Here is a 22,726-nt window from a genome sequence, read left to right on the forward strand (position 1 = left end):
AAGTAGGCACTGTCGGTCGCCTCACCAGGCATTAGGTCTGGCTTTGCTGAGGACAGCCAGAACAGTACAGAAGTTTGTCTGTCCCCCACTCCATACTGGGATGGAACCAGACAAGGCTGGCCTTGCCCGCCAGCAGTGATGCAAAGGGCAGCTCTCATGAGGGTCACAGAAGGACAGAGGGAAAGGGCGAAGCCTTCCGACTTTGATAATGACTGCTTTACTGTCCCCTTGGTAATCCCCTATGACTGGCAGTTGCACAGAAAGCCTTTTGCAACATGTTCCTATTTTCAGTATTTCCAACTAACATATTTAGCCTGGAAAAACAGACTACACACACACGCATTCACACTACCTCAAAATAAATCCATTCGTTCCATTCAAATCCATCCATAAATCCCTTCCCTTCTTTTGAATACAAAACTGAAAGCTTTGCCTTGTAATAAAAGAATTGGTGGGTAAATTTCGGTTGTAAGCCATCCTGACCAGAAGGGCTATGGAGTCTGTGTTTATACTTTAGTCACTCCGTAAGAATGCAATCTCAGATGGACAGGCCTTCCACTGTGTTATACCTTTTACCAGTCCTCCCTACAAAGCCACTGATTGAGAGCATTCCAGCAGTACCCATTATCGTGCTCCAAGACTGTAAATTTGAGGACAACAGTAAGTCTCAACACTTCACAGGGTAAATCATCAAGTATGTTAAGGAAGAGTCAAAATAGCTTTTGCCCACATGCTTGCCGCACCCTTCCAAGAACTCCAGCAAGTTCGCGAAGCCAGACCTCTCTACAAAAACCAGAAAAACTCACTCAGATTCCCCTCACAAAATATTTTCAGGAAACTAAGCAGACACAGAGTAAGTAAGAGTAGAGTCCTTACAGAAGAAAAGTTTGTAGGGAGGATGGGATAAAGGCCTATAAAGCCAGAAGTTTTACAAAAAAAAAAAAAAAAAAAAACCCAAAACACAAAGAGCAGTGATTGTACATCATCTCTTCCGAAACAGGAGTTTGAGAGCCAGTGAAGCTAGCATGTAACGGGTCCAAACAAACAAAAAAAGTGATTCTTCGCACAGCAGTAAGCAGCAAATGTTCAACAACCATAAGGGTTCAGAAGAAGGTGAACAGGTTCATGAAAGAAAACGCTGCAGAAGTCAGTCATGGTGACACTGAAAGACTCAGAGCTGAAGATCTGAGGAAGCCTTCAGAAGAAAACAGATGATAAATGGTTTTTCCTGTGATCCTCCCTAACATATTCCTTTTTGTCAAACATTCAGGATGGGACACTGAGCTAGACAGACAGCACAGGACACAGGACTTCCACAGCTGTGCCATACACTGCACCAAAATGTAGATGGCAGCTTCCTTTCACTTTTGTCATAAGACTTAAGAAAATTATCTCTTCGCTAATGAAAGCTACTACTGGTGTTAATGTTCACTGTAATAGTGACACAAGGTTTCACCAAAAATGCAAAGGGGGGGGGGGGGGGGGGGGGGGGCACACCAGGGGCAGGCAGGGGGAACAAAAGCTAAACACAAATTGATATCACCATTCAATATTAAAAGCCAAAAGGTATAATCCAAGCTTTTGGGGACCGATAAAAACAAGCACAACAAAAATAGACCCTAGTAATACTAGAAAATAGATCACAGTGAATCACAGAACTGCTTTTCTGGGTTGTAATCCAGCTTGAGATACTATCAGCAAGTGGGAATTTGCAAGAGTGGATTACTTCATAAATTGTACCTTCAGTTGAAAATGAGTAAACTTGCATCAGGACTGCAAAAATGTATTTTACATGAGTGAATGTAACATACAATAAACTGACATAAAAGCAATTCTCTAACAAATGAAAAGTTAATGGTATTTAATTCCAAAAGCATTTCAGTAGAACCCAAAGTTCAGTTTTCTTTCTTTTTAATAGCTCTTTTTCAGGGAACTCATGAAAAAATGGAGGTAGAAGAAGAGAAACTTATTTCTACTTTTTATAGGGAGTTTCTTATTATGACATAGCTTTAAGGTTTCAAATTAAAGGCAAAATTTCAATTTCCATAGCATTACATTTTAAAGTGAATTGTGCTGGCATGCCACATTAAAAAAAAAAAAAGAAGACATACAGGTTTAACAAGAAAAATCTCTCTTTATAAAAGAGATACAAGCATAAGGACACAGCCCAATCATACCCTACTACACTGAAAAATAGATCCCTATGCCACAACCACAGAGAGACAGAAATTAAAGCCTTTTTCAATTTGACAGGGCATTCTCCCTAGACATGATAAAGTAGAGTTTATCAGGAAGCAAACAAACAAAAAATCTTTTGTATTACATTCCCACTGATTTGAAGGCAGGTGAGTCAGAATACATACTCCATCATGTTTTCACCTGCAGAGCTGGACTGGACATGTGTGCACACCTGTGAGCCCCTACTGCAGATACAAGCCTATAACCTAACAGGGCTTTGCTGTTAATGTCACCCACTGCCCTGAGAGAACACAATTAACTCCACCTCTGAATATTCAACCATAAATAGGGGTTGAAATTTTGACTTGACTGGAAGGAAGAGGGAAGACATGAGACACCCCTTTGTTCAGGACTTACCACTAAGTTAGACTCCACAGTGCCACCCCGAACACTCATCTTTGGAAAATGGGTTTCCAAGTAAGAATGGGAACTACAAACAAGGGCTCATCTCCAAGACCTCAAATACCCGGCAGCATGATATCTTGCTGGCAGTATTTCAGCTGTAACTCTTTGCTAGTCTCAGCCCCCACCAGAACAGGACTGCTGACCAGAGAAAGATGAAGGATTAAAAAAAAAACAAAAAACAAAAAACACACACACAAAAACTGATGCACATAATATTTTCCTGCTGATTTTGGTGTACATCCTCTGTCTGCATCAAAAATTTAAGTTCCATGTGATGAAGTAGCTTCACAGAATACAACATTCATGCTTTATTTTTCTTTTAAGAATCAACTACATCACTCACTGACCAGCTATGCTTCACAAGAAAAACAATCTTTCCGTGTTTTAACAGATTTTGTTTGGCAAACTAGAAAAAACACGAGATGGAAGCAGAGCATATCCATATGTTCTCTGCAGACAGACTTGGCACTCTAAATTTCAAGAGAACATGTGATGAAAGCCAACATTCAGAAAATGCATGCAAAACATTAAAATAGAGATCACACCTGTCCTGGGCAGACAAGCCCAAGTAGCTTCCTAGCCAATACCACAATACGTCTTCAGGGACACTGCTGACAACATCCACCCACCCCAACCCAGACTTCACAATAAAAACATCCTACTTGTTGCATGATGCAGCTCGCATTCATCCCCTGAATATACTGCAGCATGAGCAAGGCAACACAAACCAGATAAAACGGCAGTATATCTTAGCTGTAACGAGCCACTTTAATCAACGTTTATTGCTCAAGTAGTACCTAAGAACTACTATAAACTCCAAACTGAAACAAGAAAAACATCTCTTTGCCCAATACACCGATATGTCCAAAGGTGTGCTTATTTGTCTGTTGGTTGCATTTAAAATAACTGTAATTAAATGGGTTCAGAATGGCTCTCCACTGACACAGAAGCACTGCCAGCAAGTATGACCCAGATCTTGTTATTCTTTTTCACCTTAAATTTTTATGATTATATCTAGCAAATGACTTATCCTCCACCAAAAAGTTGTTTTAAACCCACAGAGCTTGGCACTGCATGCTCTAGTAGACTACTGCAATGGCAGAAAAAATTCACATTAGTTACTAAAAAAGATTGTCCTCGAACTAATTCATTCAAGCCCTGTTGACAGCCATCAGGTCCAAGTGAACATACCCTAGTGTTTGCCACAACCTAATAAAATCATTTTGCTGGTGAAAACATGACTGACAGTGTCAGCAAATACAGAGCTTTCAGCATGGTAATCATCAGTGTGACTTTAAAGTCACACGCTTGCATGAGGGCTGCAGTGAGAGAGAGATGCAACAGGATTTTTAAAAGATCTAAAATCACTGCCAGCTCCTTCCTACACCCTAGGAAACAGCCTCTCCTGTACAGAGCATATGGGATGACTACCGCAAACAAACCACCCATGGGCGTACCACAGCATTTGTTGCTCCTGCAACTAGGTGGCAACAAGAACTCGTTGCCACTGTAATCAACAAGGTAGGTTGCCATTTCATCTTCAGGCTGTCCAACACCCTGACTCACTCCCTCAGGAGGCCACACACAGGAGAACAACATGACTCCAGAACATTTCCTTCATCCGTTCCCAGATGGCACAAAGATGCCTAAATGGTTACTGCCAACTCACTTTTACCCAAAACCAGTGTAAAGCTCCTCTGCACCACCAGAGACTGATTTGTCCCAGCCACTTAACATCAACATCTTGACAGCTGAAGGCAAGCTGCACAGATGCCTGTGCCTCAACCACTGCAGTAGGACCTTTATAAGCTCATCATCAGCAACAGCTTCAGCTAGTACAATGAGCTGTAAACTGCCAAAGGATGTAGGAGGACACAACCTGGTCTGCCACCTTTGCTGTGGAATCATTGCAGAGAACAAGGGCAGAAAGTTGCAGGGGGGTAGGGAATAAACAGCCAAAAGTGGTACAACCGTGGCCAACAAAGCCTATGTCAGGGACCTGACTTGTACCTCGTGAGACCCCCTATGCTGCCCCTCACTGGAACAGCTGCAGACCCCACTTAAAGAGGTGTATTCTCTCACACTCATTAACAGCTCAAAGAGAAGCTCAAAACAAATCTTGTTTCTGCTACTAGCAGATACAGATGTTCTCACTAAATCAATGCAACCACAGAAAAACACATTTCCCAGAATTTTCCAACTCACACAACCATGCTGAATTTGTTGGGTGGTTTCTTTTTTATATCACTATTCTAACACACACTTTTTACAGATCTTTTACTTATAAAAGCTTTTAAAACCACTTTACCATTTCACTTACAGAAATATAATAGCACTGAACCTAAAATGCTTGCTGTGGAGTCATCCACAAGATTACAGGAACCAGTTTGGGGTTTTTTTTTTGGTTTTGGTTTTTTGTTTTTGTTTTTTTTAATGGAAGCAATTTAATTTTGTGTTGCTGTTGTAGTTAAATACATATTGTAGCTTAATCCATAGCAGGAATATGTAATCATTTAAGTCCCCAAAGGCAAAAACTCCAGAAACTATGGAAATTATGGAATTAGGCCACAGTCCGCAGATCATGCTGTATGGCTGAAGATCACCTCTCTAGTCTCATTCTTCCCATCGTCCATCCCACTCCTCTCTCCAACATCCTGATCTCCTCCTTTCCCACCTGCACAATACTACCACCCCCTTGCCAGAAAACCTTCTATGTCCTATCCATAGGAAAAGTGGTGACAGAAAGCCAAAACAGAGGTGATGAGGGGCCCCATCAAGTGTTCTGGCTGCATCTGAGCATCTTCTCGAAAGCACAGCAGTGCACCAAGAGAAACACTGCAAAAAGCAGGCTGGACAAGCTCTGTGTTGTGGACCAACATACACCATCCCTGAGACACCAGTGCACAGCCTAGCAGCAAATGACACCATGCAAGGCACAGATTTGGGGAAATATACTATTATAGGTGACACACAGGAGGAATGTTGAGAGAGATGTTGCAGGACTGTATTTGGCACTGTTGACTTCCAAGATGCAGACATATGAAGTTAAACTTAGCAAGAGGCAGCTCCCCATCACTGTACACCTAATTCCATATTACTGTACTTTAAAGTAATTCACAATCAAATTTAAAAACAATTTTCACAAAGCAACAGACACGGGAGCACTCCTGGACAATTTAATGAGCCATTTCCCTCACAAAGTTTCATAATTTCAGTTGTAATGTTAATGCATTCGCAGTAACAGATAGTTCACATCAGCGTCACCACAAAAGGAAACTTCAAGGTGTCAAAAATTCAAAGCTGTCTGAATGAGGAAATGTTTCTGCTTCACAGCAAGTTAACCTCAGTAAAATAGAGCCACCTGTATTTCCATCTATGTTATCTTTTGCCTACTGACACTTCTAAGCAGTGCTTCTTCAGTTCATTGTTCTCATGCATTTCACAATTCTTTGTCTACATGGCAACGCTGATTTCTTACATATAGTCAGTTTTTCCTCATACTAAGGGGTTGGGGTTTTTTTCTGTGCCACTATCCCTTTGTTTTCTAGAGTTTTTTTCTAAAGAAAAAATGTTACTTTCAAAGCTTGTTTTAGCAAAATACCTTTTTCTTTGTATGTTAGCTTTTTTCATACAAAGCAAATCAATAATTTTAAAAAATATCATTCCTACGCTTATCTCAGTTAAGCACAAATTCAGCAGCTGAAAGGACATGGAGAAAATAGGTCTGCTGATCCACTTTGTAAGGACCATATTTCTCCCTCATCCTGAATACTAACTCCCAATTTCATTTATATCAAACTTCACATTAGCCACGTTACAGCTATACAGTAACCAAGGGTGAGGACTCTCCAAATTGAATTTTAAATAAGGCTAAATAGTTAACATTTGTTGAAGTGATAAACTAACCATTTAACAGTCCTATTTGTAAGAGTACTAAGTAGACAATCTCCCCTTAAGACTTTGAGTTCTGTATTTGCAAAACAGATGCATCAAGGGATGAAAATCCCATAAATGGTTTGCATTCTTAATGTCTGACACAATGTAGTCCTTAGGGAGTGCACGTGTATGTGGGAGATCGCATGCAGGCTCTTTACAACGAGGCCCTAATCCTGAACCTGTAACATTACTTTAGCTACCAAAAATAACCCAGTTCTGTTGCTGTATTAAGAGCAACGATCAAGACCTCACCTATTCACTTCTGCATTACTGATAGGTTTGTGTTCCTGCTTCCCAGCAAATAGTTGTTCTACCTCACTCTTCTTGGTTGCTTTTTTTATAAATAAACCCCACATACTTCTTGTACACTTATGTTGATGATTCAGAGCACATTGCAGCATCCTGAATGTAGATCCTGCTTTAGCTACCCCAAGCACATTATCACAAGGATATGACTATTTAGTTGGACACTAACAACATGATGTGTCTGTTAACAATAAAATCATAGACAAAACTCTTCCATGTAATGTCCCTAGCCTGGGTTATTAAGACACACAACAAAGTGCAAGAGCAGGGGAGGGATGACTGCACTTACTATTTACATATGAGTGAATCACAAAAAGTGTCTGAGACAGGTGAAAGGCTAGAAACAGACTAGAATATCATCCCAAAAACAGCAGGTGCAATCATTTTTGCACCTGCTTTTTTAAAGCAAATAGTTTCTCTCCAATTTATATTTCTAGAGTCCCTTAGACATTAATTTCTTATTTTTCTTCTATTTACTGCTCCTCTAGTTACCTTTTAAATAGTGCTAAAAAAAAATAAATCAAGCATTCTGATGGTACTCAGGGTTTTATACAGTCCGCTATCAACTATTATAAACTACAGTGTGGTTTGCAGATCAGTATGAAGAGCAGAAATAATGAGAAATGGTAAATGCAAGGTTTCAGATATATAGATATAAATAGAGTCCCCTATGCAGCTCTGTGACTAACGTTATACTTGAAGAACAGGGTAGAAAGAACAACTAAGATATTTCACAAGCTCTGTAAAATTCTCAGAGCTTTGCTGGTCCTTGAAATACAGATTTGGAAGAAGCCTAGCCACTCCATTTTAACAAGTCTTACTTTCAACATAACTTTCCAGAACAAAACTGACACATGGTATGTTCGCCTCTTCTGATCCTTCAAGCAAGTTATAATTACCTTCATCACAGAATGGACTTACTAGAGCCATTAATTCCAAACATGTAAAAGGTTACAGAATTCCTTTAAAAAAAACAACTTTTTTTTTCTCTCTCTCCCCCCCTATCCCTTTCCCATCTTTAAAAGTTGTATCATTTTTGTAAAAGTGCCATCTGATGGGTATAAAGGCTGTATGAAACTGAAAGGCATGGAAACTCAGAAGCAGCAGTTTGGCCGCCCATAAAAAGATATTACTTAGGATACTTCTAGATTGAATGTTTTATTTAGATACAATTATTTGTTTGGTTTGATCAACTTAAAGCTGCCTGAGCAGTCTCTCTCCTGGATGCACACTTTATCTTAAGTATTACAGAGCCTTATTTCCAAGCTACCTAAACAGATCAAATACCTTCAGGCCAGAGCTTATTTCCACAGCTTGGACTTCTTTCTGCAAGTGAATCTGCCACATGGTTAGTACCATGTAGTAAGCTCCAGTTAGTGATCAAATTTTCAAACTTCCAAATCATAAGAAATTGCTGCTCACTGTGCCCAAGGATGTATTTGGAAATGAAAGTTCAGAAGTAATACTTCTGTGTACTACTTTGTAAGGGGAGAGAGAACATGCAACCAGGTCAACACTTTCCAACCCCTGAGAGTACTCCTATTCGTTAACTAGGTAGCAATGGACTTTCAGGACAGTGTTTTACAGAAGCCCATTTGATGGCTGTTCATCTTTGTTCACTTGCAGGCACTGTAGTGACCTTATTTACACTCAAGTTATTCATTACATCTTACAGAAGGTGTGGGACAGCAGGGAAAGGTAATTGGTGAGGAGTTTCCTAAATTGAAAGCATTAGCGATTTTTAGAAGTTATCAAAACAGCAGCAAAGAAACAGTGTCACACAAATACTCTCTCTTCATGGAGACTTGGCTTCATGCCCCCAAACTGAGACTGCTGCTAAGAGGATGGCACCATCGCCACGTGCTCTCTACCAGAGCTTCTAGAAAAACTCACCACCTCCAGTGGTGCCCTCCACACAAGTAATGGAGGCCTGTAAGCAGAAAGCTGTGAAGTACCAATTTATTTCCAAACTGTCACCACACAGGCTACCAGACACTTCTGTCCACTGCCTACCATTAGCTGGAAAAGAATGAGGGCTTCCCACCCAAGGACTAATGCAATTCATCAAAACATTTGCTGCTCTTTGACACTTCTTTAAGTATATTCTTTACTGAGGAGGTGAGCACAAACTCCTCTGAAAGCTGTTATGAAACAGCCAGGAGACAGCGAGGCTGCTCCTACCCACGTAAGACCAACATGACAAAATACCTGGGAAAGAAGATCATGTAACAGGATATTACAGGGAATAAAGGGAAATACAGCCACAAGAGGAAAGATGAGAAATTAGTTGAAAATTTCCATTTGAGATATTCACCCAGCAGAGACCATGTAACTGACCTTTAAATAGTCACACTGCATTAACTACAGTAAGCACACAAATATTTTGCATGATTTTCCTATCAGTGTTTATTTCAAATTGACATAAGTAGCATTGTCTCAAAAGCAAGCAATCCATTTAAGAGCATTATGGCCACATAACAAACAGGGTGACACCAAAGTCTTCTTATGCCCAAGTTACTCTCTCTAGATATCCCATCCCACTCACATGAAATAAGACATTTATTTTACTCCCAACATTTTCAATTTAATAGATATAAAACTATCATCAATCTCTTGGTCTGAGACACTAAACTTCCAGCTACTGTTTCCCCCTCTCATGCACACACACTAATCCTGCTTAAAGATGCTGGAATAAGAGCCACAGAAACATGCATTTACTTGCAGACCAAATCTAACAGCAGCAGCTCACACCCTCTTCCTAGAGGGGGAACTGGCCAGCCCTGAGACGCTTTGGGACAGAGGGGACAGACCAGACCCCCCACCCAGCTGCACTCTCCATCTCCACACCAAAACCTCCAGCAAGGAAAGCCTTTAGAGATGACTGCGTACGTAGCAGAAGTCCCTGGCAAAGGAACAGCCCAACTTGAAAAAGAATCAACCCACCCCACTCAAGAGACACAAATCAGAACTTCATCCCACTTTATCCAGAGCCAGACTTCTACCAGCCCATACATCCCATCATCAAGCTTCTGCCCATCTGGTTTACTGTTGCTGACAAGTTCTTCACAACAGCATGCATAAATACTCTTCCACAGGAACAAAGTGGAAGCACAGAATTCATTCACAGGCAATATTAGTATTAATTACAGTAATTACACACTGACTACAAGCAACACGAAAGCACTATCCCTTTTGAAGCATACTTCCCAAGGTGGCTGCCTCCACAGCTTGTCAACTTTAATACGTCAGGCCTCTTCCAGGGGGAAATCAGGTCAACACCTTTGCAGTAAGAGTAATTTTTTATCGTCCCTATCAAGTGGGGGGGGGAAAAAAGGGGGGGGGGGGGTGTTGCTGGCCCTAAAAATAAATACTATCCTGCAACAGGTCAAGCACAAATTTCTACATTTTCTAAAAGCAGTAACAGTACACTCTATATTAATTGTTTGTGTGTCTAGCACATGAAGCCTCTGTGCCTGATAACTTTATGTGGTTAATATGGTGCAATAACCCCCCGCCCTAGGGCCTTCATCTCAAACATGCAATTAAGAGCTTGCCTTTTAAAAGTTTCAAGGGTTTTGTGGTTGAAGGAATAGTTCATTAGTCACAAGAGCTCCTTTTCTTGAACTCTAGTAATTAACACTCTGATGCCTGTTCCCACAATGGAAACAAGAAGGAACATTGCAAAACTGCCTGCCTCTTGGCTCCCAGGAAGAAATGGGGTGATCCCTTTAATTTGGTTTGGCTGCCTCCTCACACCACCATGTGGAACTGTTTTGGCTGATTGCAGCAAGGTCCATTACACACATCTGCCTCTCCTTTGTGTATGCACCCTTGTGAACACTGTGATTACTGTTACACCCATGAGCTAGTCAGGGAGCAGTTTGCTGTAAGGCAACAGCTGATTTAGTTGCCAGATAGCCAGCCTTTCAGATGACAACCTCCTACACTGTTATGAAACATTTGTGCCTAGCACCTTACAGTCTCACAGCCACCAGGAAGCCATAAGTACAGGCACATGAGAATCACCAGCCATCAGCAGCTGCTAACCACATAAATATGTCGTAGCAAGCTGAATGACACTAACAGAGAACTGCTGATGGTGCAATACCTCTTTCCATCACGGACAGATCCTCAGAAGTCACTTCACTACTGGATTCTCCTAGGAGACACTGTCGTTATTCGGATGCATGCATTATATCATGTTAAAAATCCCCACAACGTTTACAGGAGAAATTCTAGTTTCTTAGAACTTTGTTTGCATTAATTTATATAGCACATCAGAGTCCCTTCCATGGGCCAGGACACACAAGGAGCCTCAAGACCAAAGAGCAAAAATCCCAACCCCTGCCCAAAGGGATGTGAAACAGGTGGAAGAACATAAGACAAGAAATGACACTCCACCCTGCTGGGACAAGCAACCATTTCACTGAACCAGCCATGGCCCTTCAACTCCAAAGGGCTGGGAAGGTTGATGCCATCACAGCTGACAGGTTTTTGAGGAGAGCTTCACAGCAATGTGACAAGGATTAGAAAGCTTAAAGGTATTCACAAAGTAGCCATTGTGTTCCCACCAACAGCTGAGAGAAGATGAGCAGAGCAAAGCTGGAAGGCGTGGCCACAAAGGTCTCAGAGCAAGAGCAGCCAGCATATATTGGAATCAATAAAGGCAAGCGGGGGGGGGGGGGGCTGGAGGGAGAAAAGGCTGATACAGTCAGCACACCTAAACAAAACCCAAAAACAAACAAAAACCCAAAAACAAACAAAAACCCAAAAACAAACAAAAACCCAAAAACAAACAAAAACCCAAAAACAAACAAAAACCCAAAAACAAACAAAAACCCAAAAACAAACAAAAACCCAAAAACAAACAAAAACCCAAAAACAAACAAAAACCCAAAAACAAACAAAAACCCAAAAACAAACAAAAACCAAAAACAAACAGATAATGTTGTCCCAGTGACAGGACAGACCTGCATTGAGGTACCCAATACAACAGGCATTTTAAAGCATACCACTGAAGCATCTGAGCTTCCTTTGAAAAGACTGTCAAAAAAATCAAGGTGATTGACTGCTCAGTTGACAAACCACATCACTCAGCTTCTTCATATTTTTACAATTGCTTTAAACATCTAAAGCAATTGCTTCACAGAATTAGCTGCCTGACACATTTTCAGTATTCCACATCATCTTACAACACTAAACCTCAGAGTTCATTCAAATGCAACATCCAATTGTAAGAAAGCCAAAGGCATCTGAGATCAATGGTGGCAAAGCTGACTGAGGGCTCTGTCTGAATCATACACAAGTCCAAAAGACCACCACCAACCTGATCAGGAGCCCCACCTCCTTCCCAGATGTAAGGGAGGGCAGCGGAGGGCAGCAAAGAGCCCCATATTTTTTTCAGCCACTCCATCTCACATCCCCACACAGTATTTTTTGTGATTGTGGAGAGGCAGGAGCATGAACAGCTATTCCACCCCTTAGAACAGTGGCAACAAGGTATTTCTGACTCTGCGGGAGTGCCAAACAAGTCTTCCTGATACTTTCAAGGCACAGTAAATCACTATTAGATACTTGTGGGTATTTGGTTCGACTACCTGCCATTCAATTTATAGCAACTTGCTTCTTTCTTGCAAGATTTCAGCCAAATTGGGTTTTGTTTGGTTTGGTGGTTTTTTTGAAAGATCTGTTACAGAGTACAACTTTAGTAGCACAGCTTCCAGGGAGCGTGTAATTCCTAGGTGCCAGAAGCATCTCTAGGGAGGGCCCTTGCATATATGGCTAACAGAGCCAGCTAGGGGAATGCTGCAGGCAGAATGAAAATATAGTTTAAGTCTTAATAGAAAACTAGTCCTCAAAAGTTAACAGATTTTTGAGAACACCCAATGACAAGAAGAGAATACTAAAGAGCAAAATTATTTCAGTAAAGCCAAAAGAGATAATTAAGTTCCCAACTACCATTTCAACATACTTTTAAGCCTTAGGAAGTTGAGAATGATACTGGACAATATAGTTACATGCATTACGCTCAATTATACATGGGTAAAAAACCACACAGTCCATTCAGTATTCTGCAGCAACCAAGCCACATGGAGTAAAACCTGAAAGCGTGCACACAAGCTGACAATCTGAGAAATGAGTACTTCTGTGAATGACAGCTCAACAAAAGTCTCCAGGCATGCCTAGCACAGGATTGACTCTACTGGACTCTGGAATTCTTCTCCATATATGCTGCCCTGAGAAGCTAGCAACCTCACTACACTGAAAGCTGACACAGTGTTGCTAGTGGTACTATGGTCACACCCCAGTGTCCAGTTGTCAATTGCCTTGTTTCAAGAGACAATTTTATACACCAAGGATGCTCACTAGCTTGGAACCTAGGCACCATGAAGTGGTTTAAGGCAACAAAATACGAAACAGCTTCCCAAAATATTCCAACAGCCTTAAATGCAGTCATGCTCTATTTTCTTAAGGAAGCATACAAATAATTTTTAAATTAGCACACCCCCTCATTTGTTGTTATGACTTCCTGCATCTGATGGAGAAAGGAGGATCCAGTAACTACAGCACTGAACCAGGGCCTGCAAGTTTTCTTCTGCTGCTCCAGGTATCATGGGTTGGACCCAGTTGGACATTGACACGCTTTAATGCCCAGGATACTCAACAGAGACCTACTCAGTAGTCGATAGAGCCCACAGCATGACTCAGCTCACCCTGGAACAGACACCAAGCACAAGATCTGCTGAGCTACCCTCTAGGCTCCAGTGACTATAACATAGTATATGTTTGCTAGGTATCTCTCTCTGGCTAATTTAGATCTCTACACTCACGTCTTAATCCTGATTTCAATGCCACCCACTGTATGACCAGAGGCAAGCCACTTTTCACCATACACTCCACAACACACAGCCATAAATGACTGGACACTTGAAGTAGCACAAACAGATGTTTCAGGAGTTTATAAGCAATACAATTGCATTAGGGAATTAAAACAGCCAAGACAACCATGCTAATACTGTTTCTACTACATAGATAATCTACTCCAGGTTACTTGGACCTACACCATGTAAGGCAGGCACACCCAAATTCCCCACAATGTTAATTCCTTATCTTTAAAATGAAAATAACAGCAAATTCCTACTGAGAGGCCTGCTGAAAAAGACTACAAAGCACCAGGGACACTGCAATAATGGTGCATTAAGGTTACATCAAGCTAAGAATTGTGTAAGGCACCAAAAGGACACTTCACCAGCCCCCGGAGACTTTGTCTCTCAAGGCTCTACTCCAGTCATCTCCTCTTGATACTTCTAAAATCAGAATAAAAGTAAAACTAGCCAGAATCCTACCAGTCAGCATCAGTCTGACACAAATACTCTAATAGTAAGCAGCAAAACATTATAGAAACATGAAACTATCACAAAAGTAACAATAAAAATAGATCTCCCACTGCCTGCAAGTACTGCTGTGTAAGCACAGCATCCACCTCAGTCCATTATAATGCTCTAGCTTCAGCACTGCTGCATCAAGCCCACATCTACCCTCCCAGATAAGCAAGGAATCTCATTCTCAGTCAAGCAGGAATATTACATGTTCCTCCAAGATTACTGTTAAATCCTAATCATAATTAAGGGCAAACTGTATTAACTTTTTTTTTTTAATGCGGTGATGTCTAACATGTTATAGTGAGATACAACAAAAAACCGCAAGAAAAAAATTGGCAGGTTTGATTTCCAAGTTCTTGTCTTGATCACGGATTTATTTATCTAGCGTTACTGTCTGAAATAGTGTGAAGTATGTATAGTTATGAAGGATTTTTTAAAAATACAAGGAAATAGCTATGATGCTTTTATGTTTACACAGGGATGATATTTCACAAGATCTATAATATTACATGCTCTGGTGAGTACAGCCTAAGTCCAAATACTACATGGAATACTACAAATTTTAAAGGAGGAAAAAAACCCAAACACACAGAATTTATAGCATATATATCTTTTGTCTCCTCTTTCTTCCAAAGTTTCCATACAGCTTGCATTGAGAACACTAATAATTATTGAGTTTTATGTTTTGCCACAATCCTCTTAAAATTCTGTTTGGTGAAGCTAACAGAATACGAACAGCAAGAATCCTGCACTTTGTGAAGGGTGGGCAAGTGAAACAGTGAATACACATCACCACTAGAACTACTGAGGGGGTGGGAGAAAAAATAACAAACCCTAAAACACTCATGTCTGATACCTGCATTTCATTGTTACCACTTTTCCCTCTACAATACTCTACAGGCACAGCTCCATCCCATGGATGCTGAACATGTTTTTTAGTTCACATTCTTCAGGCATGTCTGAACTTGTTCTTATAGCCCTCCTTCCTCACGGGAAGTCCTACGCAGCGGTATTGTTCCCCGTGTATTCACCCCTTATTGTTAGCTTGTCCCTCCCCATCCCTATATCCAAGCACTCCTCCTCTCAGCAGTGCAGTGCTAAGATACCTGCTCAGGTACAGCATTCTGCCCCCTACGGCAGTGGGATAGCAGTCAACTTAAAATTAAATTTTCAGGGCACTGAAGTTCTGATATTCCTGTCCCAATGTAACAGACTGGTAGATTTTCACTCTTTTGTTTACACGTCCACCTGTCACCAAAGATTTGCCTTTTGGCCATCACAGCAAGGACACAGCCCTTCCACAATGCTGGTTCAAGAGGAAGAAAAAAGTACTGCCAAGACCTGCAGCTCAGAAAAAAGCATGTTTGGAATAGGCAATGGCAGAAATATCATAACATATGGCAGAAATCCTCTCTTACAAGATACAGAAGCTAGAAAGCTCAACAGAAGCCCTTAACCAGTCTGCCTCACTGGCCCCCTAGACTCTTAATGTATCCAAAGGAAGCAATACCTTCATCCCTTCCCTTCTGGTTAGGAAAGCATTTGTACCAGACAAGATATCTTTTATTTAGTGACAAAATGGGCATATTATAGAGCTTTTCATAAACCCAGAAAACTTCATTCCCATAATACAAGACTCTGAGATAAGGAAAGATAATGATAAAGGGATGGCAACCTAAGCAATGTTCATTTTGCACACACAAAACAGAGACATCAGGATCATTAGCCTAGAAACCTGTACCAACACTTGGTTTAGCAGAAGCCTCAGCCCTTGATGAGCACCAATTAAGTTTTAAATGGAGTTCTTCCCTTTGATCAAGGAACAAGATAAGATCACGTTTATGCCACAAAGCTTTGATTGCAACAGTACACCAGATGCTTTGTTTACCTACACCTAACTACTAGTATAAGAAACAGTCCAAAACACTAAAGAGATTTTGTCATTACAGTGACAAAGAACAGTCTTCATGTAAAAGGGTATCAGAGAAGCATGTACAAGAAATGATATGAACTCAGCCCTGATGCAATATTATAACTTAATTTAGCCAGATACTGAATGTATGTCAGTAGGCCAAAGTTAGAGGTCAGTAATTTAATCTCACCAAATCACACACAAATGCTTGGTTTTGTCCAGCACACATGACATCTGATGAAAATTAGCTACATTTCATAATACCATAAATATCTATTTTAATAGGTAATGAATGTTTTAAAGCCAGTGAAACAGATTGGGCTGATTCAGTGTACCTCCTGCAGATCCTCCAAGCTGTGAAACATTACTGCTTGCACTCTGAAAGGTCGTGGTCAGGCATATGGAAACCCACAGGCCATTTCCTCGTGCAAAGGAAGCGTGCAAAGGAAGCGTGGCTCAGGAATCTGAATGATAGACTCAGACTCCAGTCATCTCACTCTGGTAATGAGCGCCCAAATGACAAAAGGACCGTATACCCTGCCTAACATCAGACAGATCCAAGTCAAACAGCATTTTTATTTCAATTTCCTATGTCTTACTGCAGTCCTGTGGACAAACACACTATCTGTGAGCAATCCCATGACCACAAGAAGTTGGGTTCTGAAGAACTACCATAAGTACATGAGAGGTTGCTATAGAGGCCCCAGCTCCGTTAACTCCTCATCCACCCTTCCTTTCCTCAAGCCAGCCTTGAAAACATCAATACTTCCCTACCTCCTCCTGTTGACGGGACATATATTTGGGGTACCTGGAGGATAAAGCAAGGAGACATTACAGAAACATCATCCCTCTAGGGAAGGGACACCTGACTGTGCGACATTGTCAGAGAAATGCACAGTACAAATTAAGAACAATGTCGTCACTTTTACAGAAAAAAGGCAATAGTAATCAACTTCTTCCACTTAAAACCAGAGGCACGGTTTATTCATTAACATATCTTCTGTGTGACATTTCCCTGTGAGTGAAAATCTTGTCCTAAAATTATGCAGCAAACTGAAAACTGAGCAGTCTCGTCACCTCTTCTGCAATCCCTGTCACTAGTCATCATCTGTTTGACATTCCTGGAGGGAGGTCATCTGTTAGATCATGACTTAAACCAGGCAATTCAGAAATTTAGATTTAAGAAATCAAAAGGAAAGAACAACCACCACTTGAAAAGAAACCCACATTCTTTTGAATACCTGGTAACAGGCTGTACGCACTCATAACTCATAACTGCAATCCATCTAGTACAGCGGTCCTCAAACTATGGCCCACGGGCCAGATACAGCCCCCCAGGGTCCTCAATCCGGCCCCTGGTATTTGCAGAACCCCCTCACCCCCACCCCCACACACACCAGGGGTTGGGGGTGGAAAACCAAGCAGCCGCAGATGACTGCCTGCCACTTCATCCGTGCGCCGGCCCCCTGGTTAAAAAGTTTGAGTTTGAGGACCCCTGCTCTAGTAGCACATATTGGAAAACCCACCTTTTGTCAGGGTCTTTTACTTAAGAAAATAAAAGATGACAAGTTTCAACATGCATTTTATCCAGTGCCCTGTATTTTGTCTTCCCTTAGCTCTTGTAGGATGCTATACAGCATACAGAGAAAGGCATGATCCTCAACCAAGAAGATTTACATGCTGAAAACATGGGTCCCAGGCAGAAGTGCAAGGAACGAACACATAACAAGAATTATGAAAATCTGACACACATTTTGTCCAAAATGAGGTTTTTGTTATAGAAGTCAACAACAGATACAAATTACTTCTTGTCACTCAAGGAAAAGCTTTAAAGAAAGAAAAAATCAGCCAACCCACTGACCAATCTCTGCACTTTCTGTTGAGTAGTTAGAAGAAATTTCTTTTAAGTATACCACCTTACACCTCTAGTTGGTCAATACTGAGCAAGCATCTTTGCACTTAACACTACTACGTATGTTCAGGTACTACCTAAATATATCTTGCATGCCTAAAATTCATTGCAAGAGCCTCACTACATTCCTCTACAAAGGTTACAGTCAACTTTCCACTAATGCCTGTTGTGATTTTATCATTTAAAGTGTTGCTTTTCCAAACATCATGCTGACAGCATTCAGCTTTTAGACTTTCTGATGTTTGGTTATAATAGTTTGAACAGCAAATTAATGGCAAGTACACAGAGCTAACTGTGAACATGAAAAGATGGGGGGGAATCACAGAACCCACAAGCAGCTCAAGAAAGTGCAACACGGCAAAAAAAAAAAAAGAAAACGTGCCCTAAACACATAAATACAGAGGCCATCTTTGGTGTGTTGGTTTGTTTTTTGTGTTTTATTTTGGTTTTTTGGTGGGGGTTTTTTGTGTGTTTGATTTTGGTTGGGTTTTTTTTTGGTTTTGTGTTTGGTTTGGGGGTTTTTTTGGTTTTTTTTTTTTTTTTTTTTTTTTTTTTTTTTTTTTTTTACACACACTCACCAATCTTCACAACAATGAATGAATGATTCTACGACTGCAATAGTACAAATTTGTTGTGCAACTTTTTACTCTGCTTCAGCCCACAAGCAAATATAAATAGATGTTTTCAGTATAGTCACCTTTCACTAGTAAAACATTATGGTCCAGCCACACTCAGAATTTCAGTTGAGTTCTCCAAAGAGTGGTTATTCAATGTAATTTTCTGATCTATTAAAAAAATACATGTATAGAGTATTTAAGTAACTGAGTAAGCACGGGAAGGATACTCTTCTGCAGCCCCAGTTATGGGCAGCTCTTTTCTTCACTAAAAGCAAAAATACTCTGTCTTAAAAAAATAACTAAGGGTTTCCTAGTGTTACATTTTCCCAAACAATTTAAATACAATTGCATTCATTTGCCAGTACCTAAAAAAGAAAAGAAAGGCCAAAAAAATAACTCCAGTGCTATACATTACCCATAATTGCTTCTAAAATCCAGCTATGGTTTGCAGCTCCCAGCACACACAGCTAATGTGACTGACCTTGTTGGAATCTCTCTGGGTAAGCAAGATGGCTCTAAAAAAAGAACACCAGGCCCTCACAATTAATTGCTAACCATTAATAAATTAACATATTTCTCCCTCTTCTCCCAGGCATACCTATAAATATAGTTGCTAAAAAGCTTTACCAGAAATGGAAATCTGAGTATTTCATGACAGAACAGGCACAGGAATAAGTGATACCCATGAACTACTGAGGAAGGGAATAACCAAACCTGGAGTGCAATAAAGAGACCAAAGCAGACACGTGATCCCCAGCTCACTGAAGCTACAGCGACAAAGGCCAAATTGTAGCAGAGCCTCGCAACAACAGAGGCTTCTAACCACAAGCACGTCAAACTGTCTGTACCACGCAAAATTTGGCTTGAAGTCACAACTCAAATAAGTATGCAAGGCCTGAGGGCAGGGGGAAGAGACAGATCAGGCTACAGCTAACAGAGGAGGCACATTGATGTTCTCCAGTAAGGCAGTGACATTTCTCACACAGGAGGCTCTACCCCATGCGGAGCTTTCCTCCCCCTTGCATCTTTTGAGGAATGACCTTAGCTGCAGGGTTTTCAGTAGCCAGGGGCTTCTGAGACCAGAGAAAGTTCCTCCACATCAGACCACTTCATGTCCTTCAAATTGTTGTTATGCCAGTAAAATTAAGTTACTTTTGTTCCGGATACTTCTCCATGTGTACAGCCCTATGGAACTACACAGGTTCTTGCTGGTTTCTGCACCCAGGATAGCCCAGAAAACTGCAAACCCACAATCATATACAAGCAGTGTGCTGTAGATGCGTTACAGCTTCCACAGTCATACAGCTGTCCCACAATAACCTGAAAAACTCTAGGAATCCCTCTTGAGTAGCTCGTGGGGGGGAATTCAGTTTCACAAGCACTCAAGGGAGTGCTGCAAGATACAGGAAGCAAAACCACAGGTCAACCACAACACCATCCACATATTAGTTTATACCCCAACAAGGATCAACTAAGATACAAACAAAAGAAAACCCAAAACACACCCACATTTCTAAGTATAGTCAGGAAAACAGCGCCAGCTCTATCATCCAAAAAGCATAAACTCCACATCAATCCAGCCACAAGTCAAATCAACACAGCATGCTAGCAAAGTCTCACCTTGTCATGGCCAAATACAGCCCCTAAGTACTATCTGAATTTGTGTCAGGCTGCAGGAGATACCTCTAACTACACCATAACTCTTTCCAGACATAAATCAAGGAGGTGCTTATGGAAATATTAGATATAACTTTCAAAACACTATGCTGTAGCTAAAAAGTTGTCATATCCTTGGTCAAAGCTTGAAAAAAGTGTCACCTACACAGACAACTGCTAGCGAGTAAAAGTACAACTCTTCCTCAGCAGCTTTGGTTTAACTAGACCAACTCTTGTTAGCTACCATAGGCTGCTACTGTCAGTACAGTGTACTCTACCAGAAAAAAACACCCTTGTTTGCAAAAAACAGCAGCCTTCTTGTCTGAATTAGCAAAAGACAAGCAACTGCATTTTGCATCAGCTGTTGTTTGTAAAACTTTTTATTTAAAACCTGACTACAAAAAGCTAAAAATATTCATGTTCAGCTTACTAATTCTTGATAGATTCTGTTTTAAGTTCTATTCTATTAAATGCTATTCACAGTATTTATCTAGGAGTGAACAACTCAACCACAGAGTGATTCATAAGGATAAGAGTTCAGGATAAGAGTTATCTTGTTAAATAAAGTTAGTTCAAAAGCCTCTTTAAAAAAAGAAGTGCAAGTTCACCAAGAGCAAATAAGCTAACCGTCCAACAGTGGTGTCACAGCTTACATTTGGACTTTGATTTCTGGGGTTTGTTTCATGGAACTAGGGGAGGGTGGGCGGAATTTTCATGCTGCTTCTGGTTTGGAAAAATAATTTTTAAAAAATCAATTTATAGGTGTTCGATTGTAAAAAGACTTGGACGGAAGAAAAGGTTCCTGGAGAAATATTCTCAGTTTTATATTATGCATCAAAATGGATTGAATCAGACCACTTATTTGTGGTGCCCTCTATTTTTTCCAAGATGTTTTTATTGTTGTATGATAAGCATGATTAATTATCTGCAAAACCAATCTCCCCACTGAGAGCTGGCATCTCTCACCACAGTTATTTATGTCATTCTTCTAGAATACATCCCCGTGCCATCACGGCACTAACTACAGGCAGCAGATACCACCAGCCAAATACTTCCTCCTGAAGCTTGACCAGTTCAATAAAGATCATGATATCACCCTTCCTAGATAGCACGTGTAAGAAAACAAATGGCATAAGCTCTCCTCCAATTGCTTTTTTTACAAAACTAACTTTTAGAACTAATTTCATATTTGTAAGGTAAAATACAGAATACTGGTCTTCGGTGAAACAAAATCCAGTGGTTGTGAACTACGCAGTAAATAAACTATGAAACATTGTGCTAATAAGGCTGTTAGCTTGCTATTAAAGGGTCGATTTGAACGTTGCAGAGATGAAAGCACAACGATAAAGAAAAATTCTCCACATCTCATTTCTTTATTACAGCCTTGTCATGCAGGGAGTGACATAAAATGACGCTGTGCACCAAAGAGGTCGAAAGCTTACCTAGAAACTGAAAAACAACAGCAGAAACAAAAGTCACCAGCGGTCTTTAATTTATTCCTTTGCATTTCAAAGGACACGTGTTTTCATTAGTCAGAAGATCCACCTCCCCACTACAGCCAGCCCTCAAATTGTTCTGCATAACACTGAGGGTCCAGCTAAAGAGTTACCTGCTCAAGGAACCCGAGAGTAAAATAAATTAAGCATGCTTGGCTTGCTTTCCTGCATAAGTATAATAAAGCCTTTTAAAACGATTAGCAGGTTTACTCTTTAATCTGGCAAGGTAACAAACTTTCAGCGCCCAAGAGAAAAAAATACGAGGGAAAAGCACGATATAAATATTCCACATGCCAAAGCAGAAAGCTTATTTCATTGCAACCACGCACTCCTGCTTTAAACCAATACCAATCAAAAAAAAAAAAATAAGGGGGGGTGGTAAAAAGGGAAAAAGTCTTTCTGTGGAAGTTAATTGATCTGTTAACGCCTAACTTCACCGCACGTCTGTGTGGAACCCTCCTCTCAGCGGGGCCAGCCCATCGTTGGCTCCAGCCCCCCCGCACACGCCGGCAGCGCCCACCTCGCCCCGCAGGAAAAAACGAGCCGGGTTCCCGGACCCGCCTCGCCGGGACCGCGCCGCTGCCAGGCGCTGACCGGCAGCAGGCAGGCTGAGCGGCACCGCGCTCCCGACAGAGGGGTAATGGCTGCTACATGTACATGCCACTCGTAATCCCGGGAAGCTTCCACCTCTGAAAACATTCCTCACTTGACATCAACTCCAGCAAAGCCTGTGAAAATACTCCAGGTAACAAAAGGCGGTCACGCTAAAGCGCTGTCCTACGGGAAAGCAGAGGTACGCTTCGTAAGTCATAAACCCCTCGCCCAACGCACAGCTGCTTCCCTTTTGATTATTCCCTGCGGAGCGG

At 41.0% G+C, this 22,726-nt stretch overlaps 1 protein-coding gene across 3 annotated transcripts in view; it reads right to left on the reverse strand.

Annotated features, from left to right (window-relative positions):
* Positions 1 to 22,726, reverse strand: part of CNKSR3 (CNKSR family member 3) — a 66,951-nt gene that overhangs the window by 35,949 nt on the left and 8,276 nt on the right. The window contains exon 1 of one of the 3 annotated variants that reach the window (XM_080389786.1): positions 19,124 to 19,209. The exons of the other annotated variants lie outside the window; for them this stretch is intronic. Within the exon in view, the coding sequence (XP_080245912.1) occupies positions 19,124 to 19,127 (4 nt within the window). The 5' untranslated portion in view covers positions 19,128 to 19,209. Of the gene's footprint in view, positions 1 to 19,123; positions 19,210 to 22,726 lie in introns of those variants that run through there. 3 annotated transcript variants of the gene reach the window in all.

The sequence above is a fragment of the Falco punctatus genome (genome assembly GCF_963210335.1).
Source record: "Falco punctatus genome assembly, chromosome: 5".
Lineage (NCBI taxonomy): Eukaryota > Metazoa > Chordata > Aves > Falconiformes > Falconidae > Falco > Falco punctatus.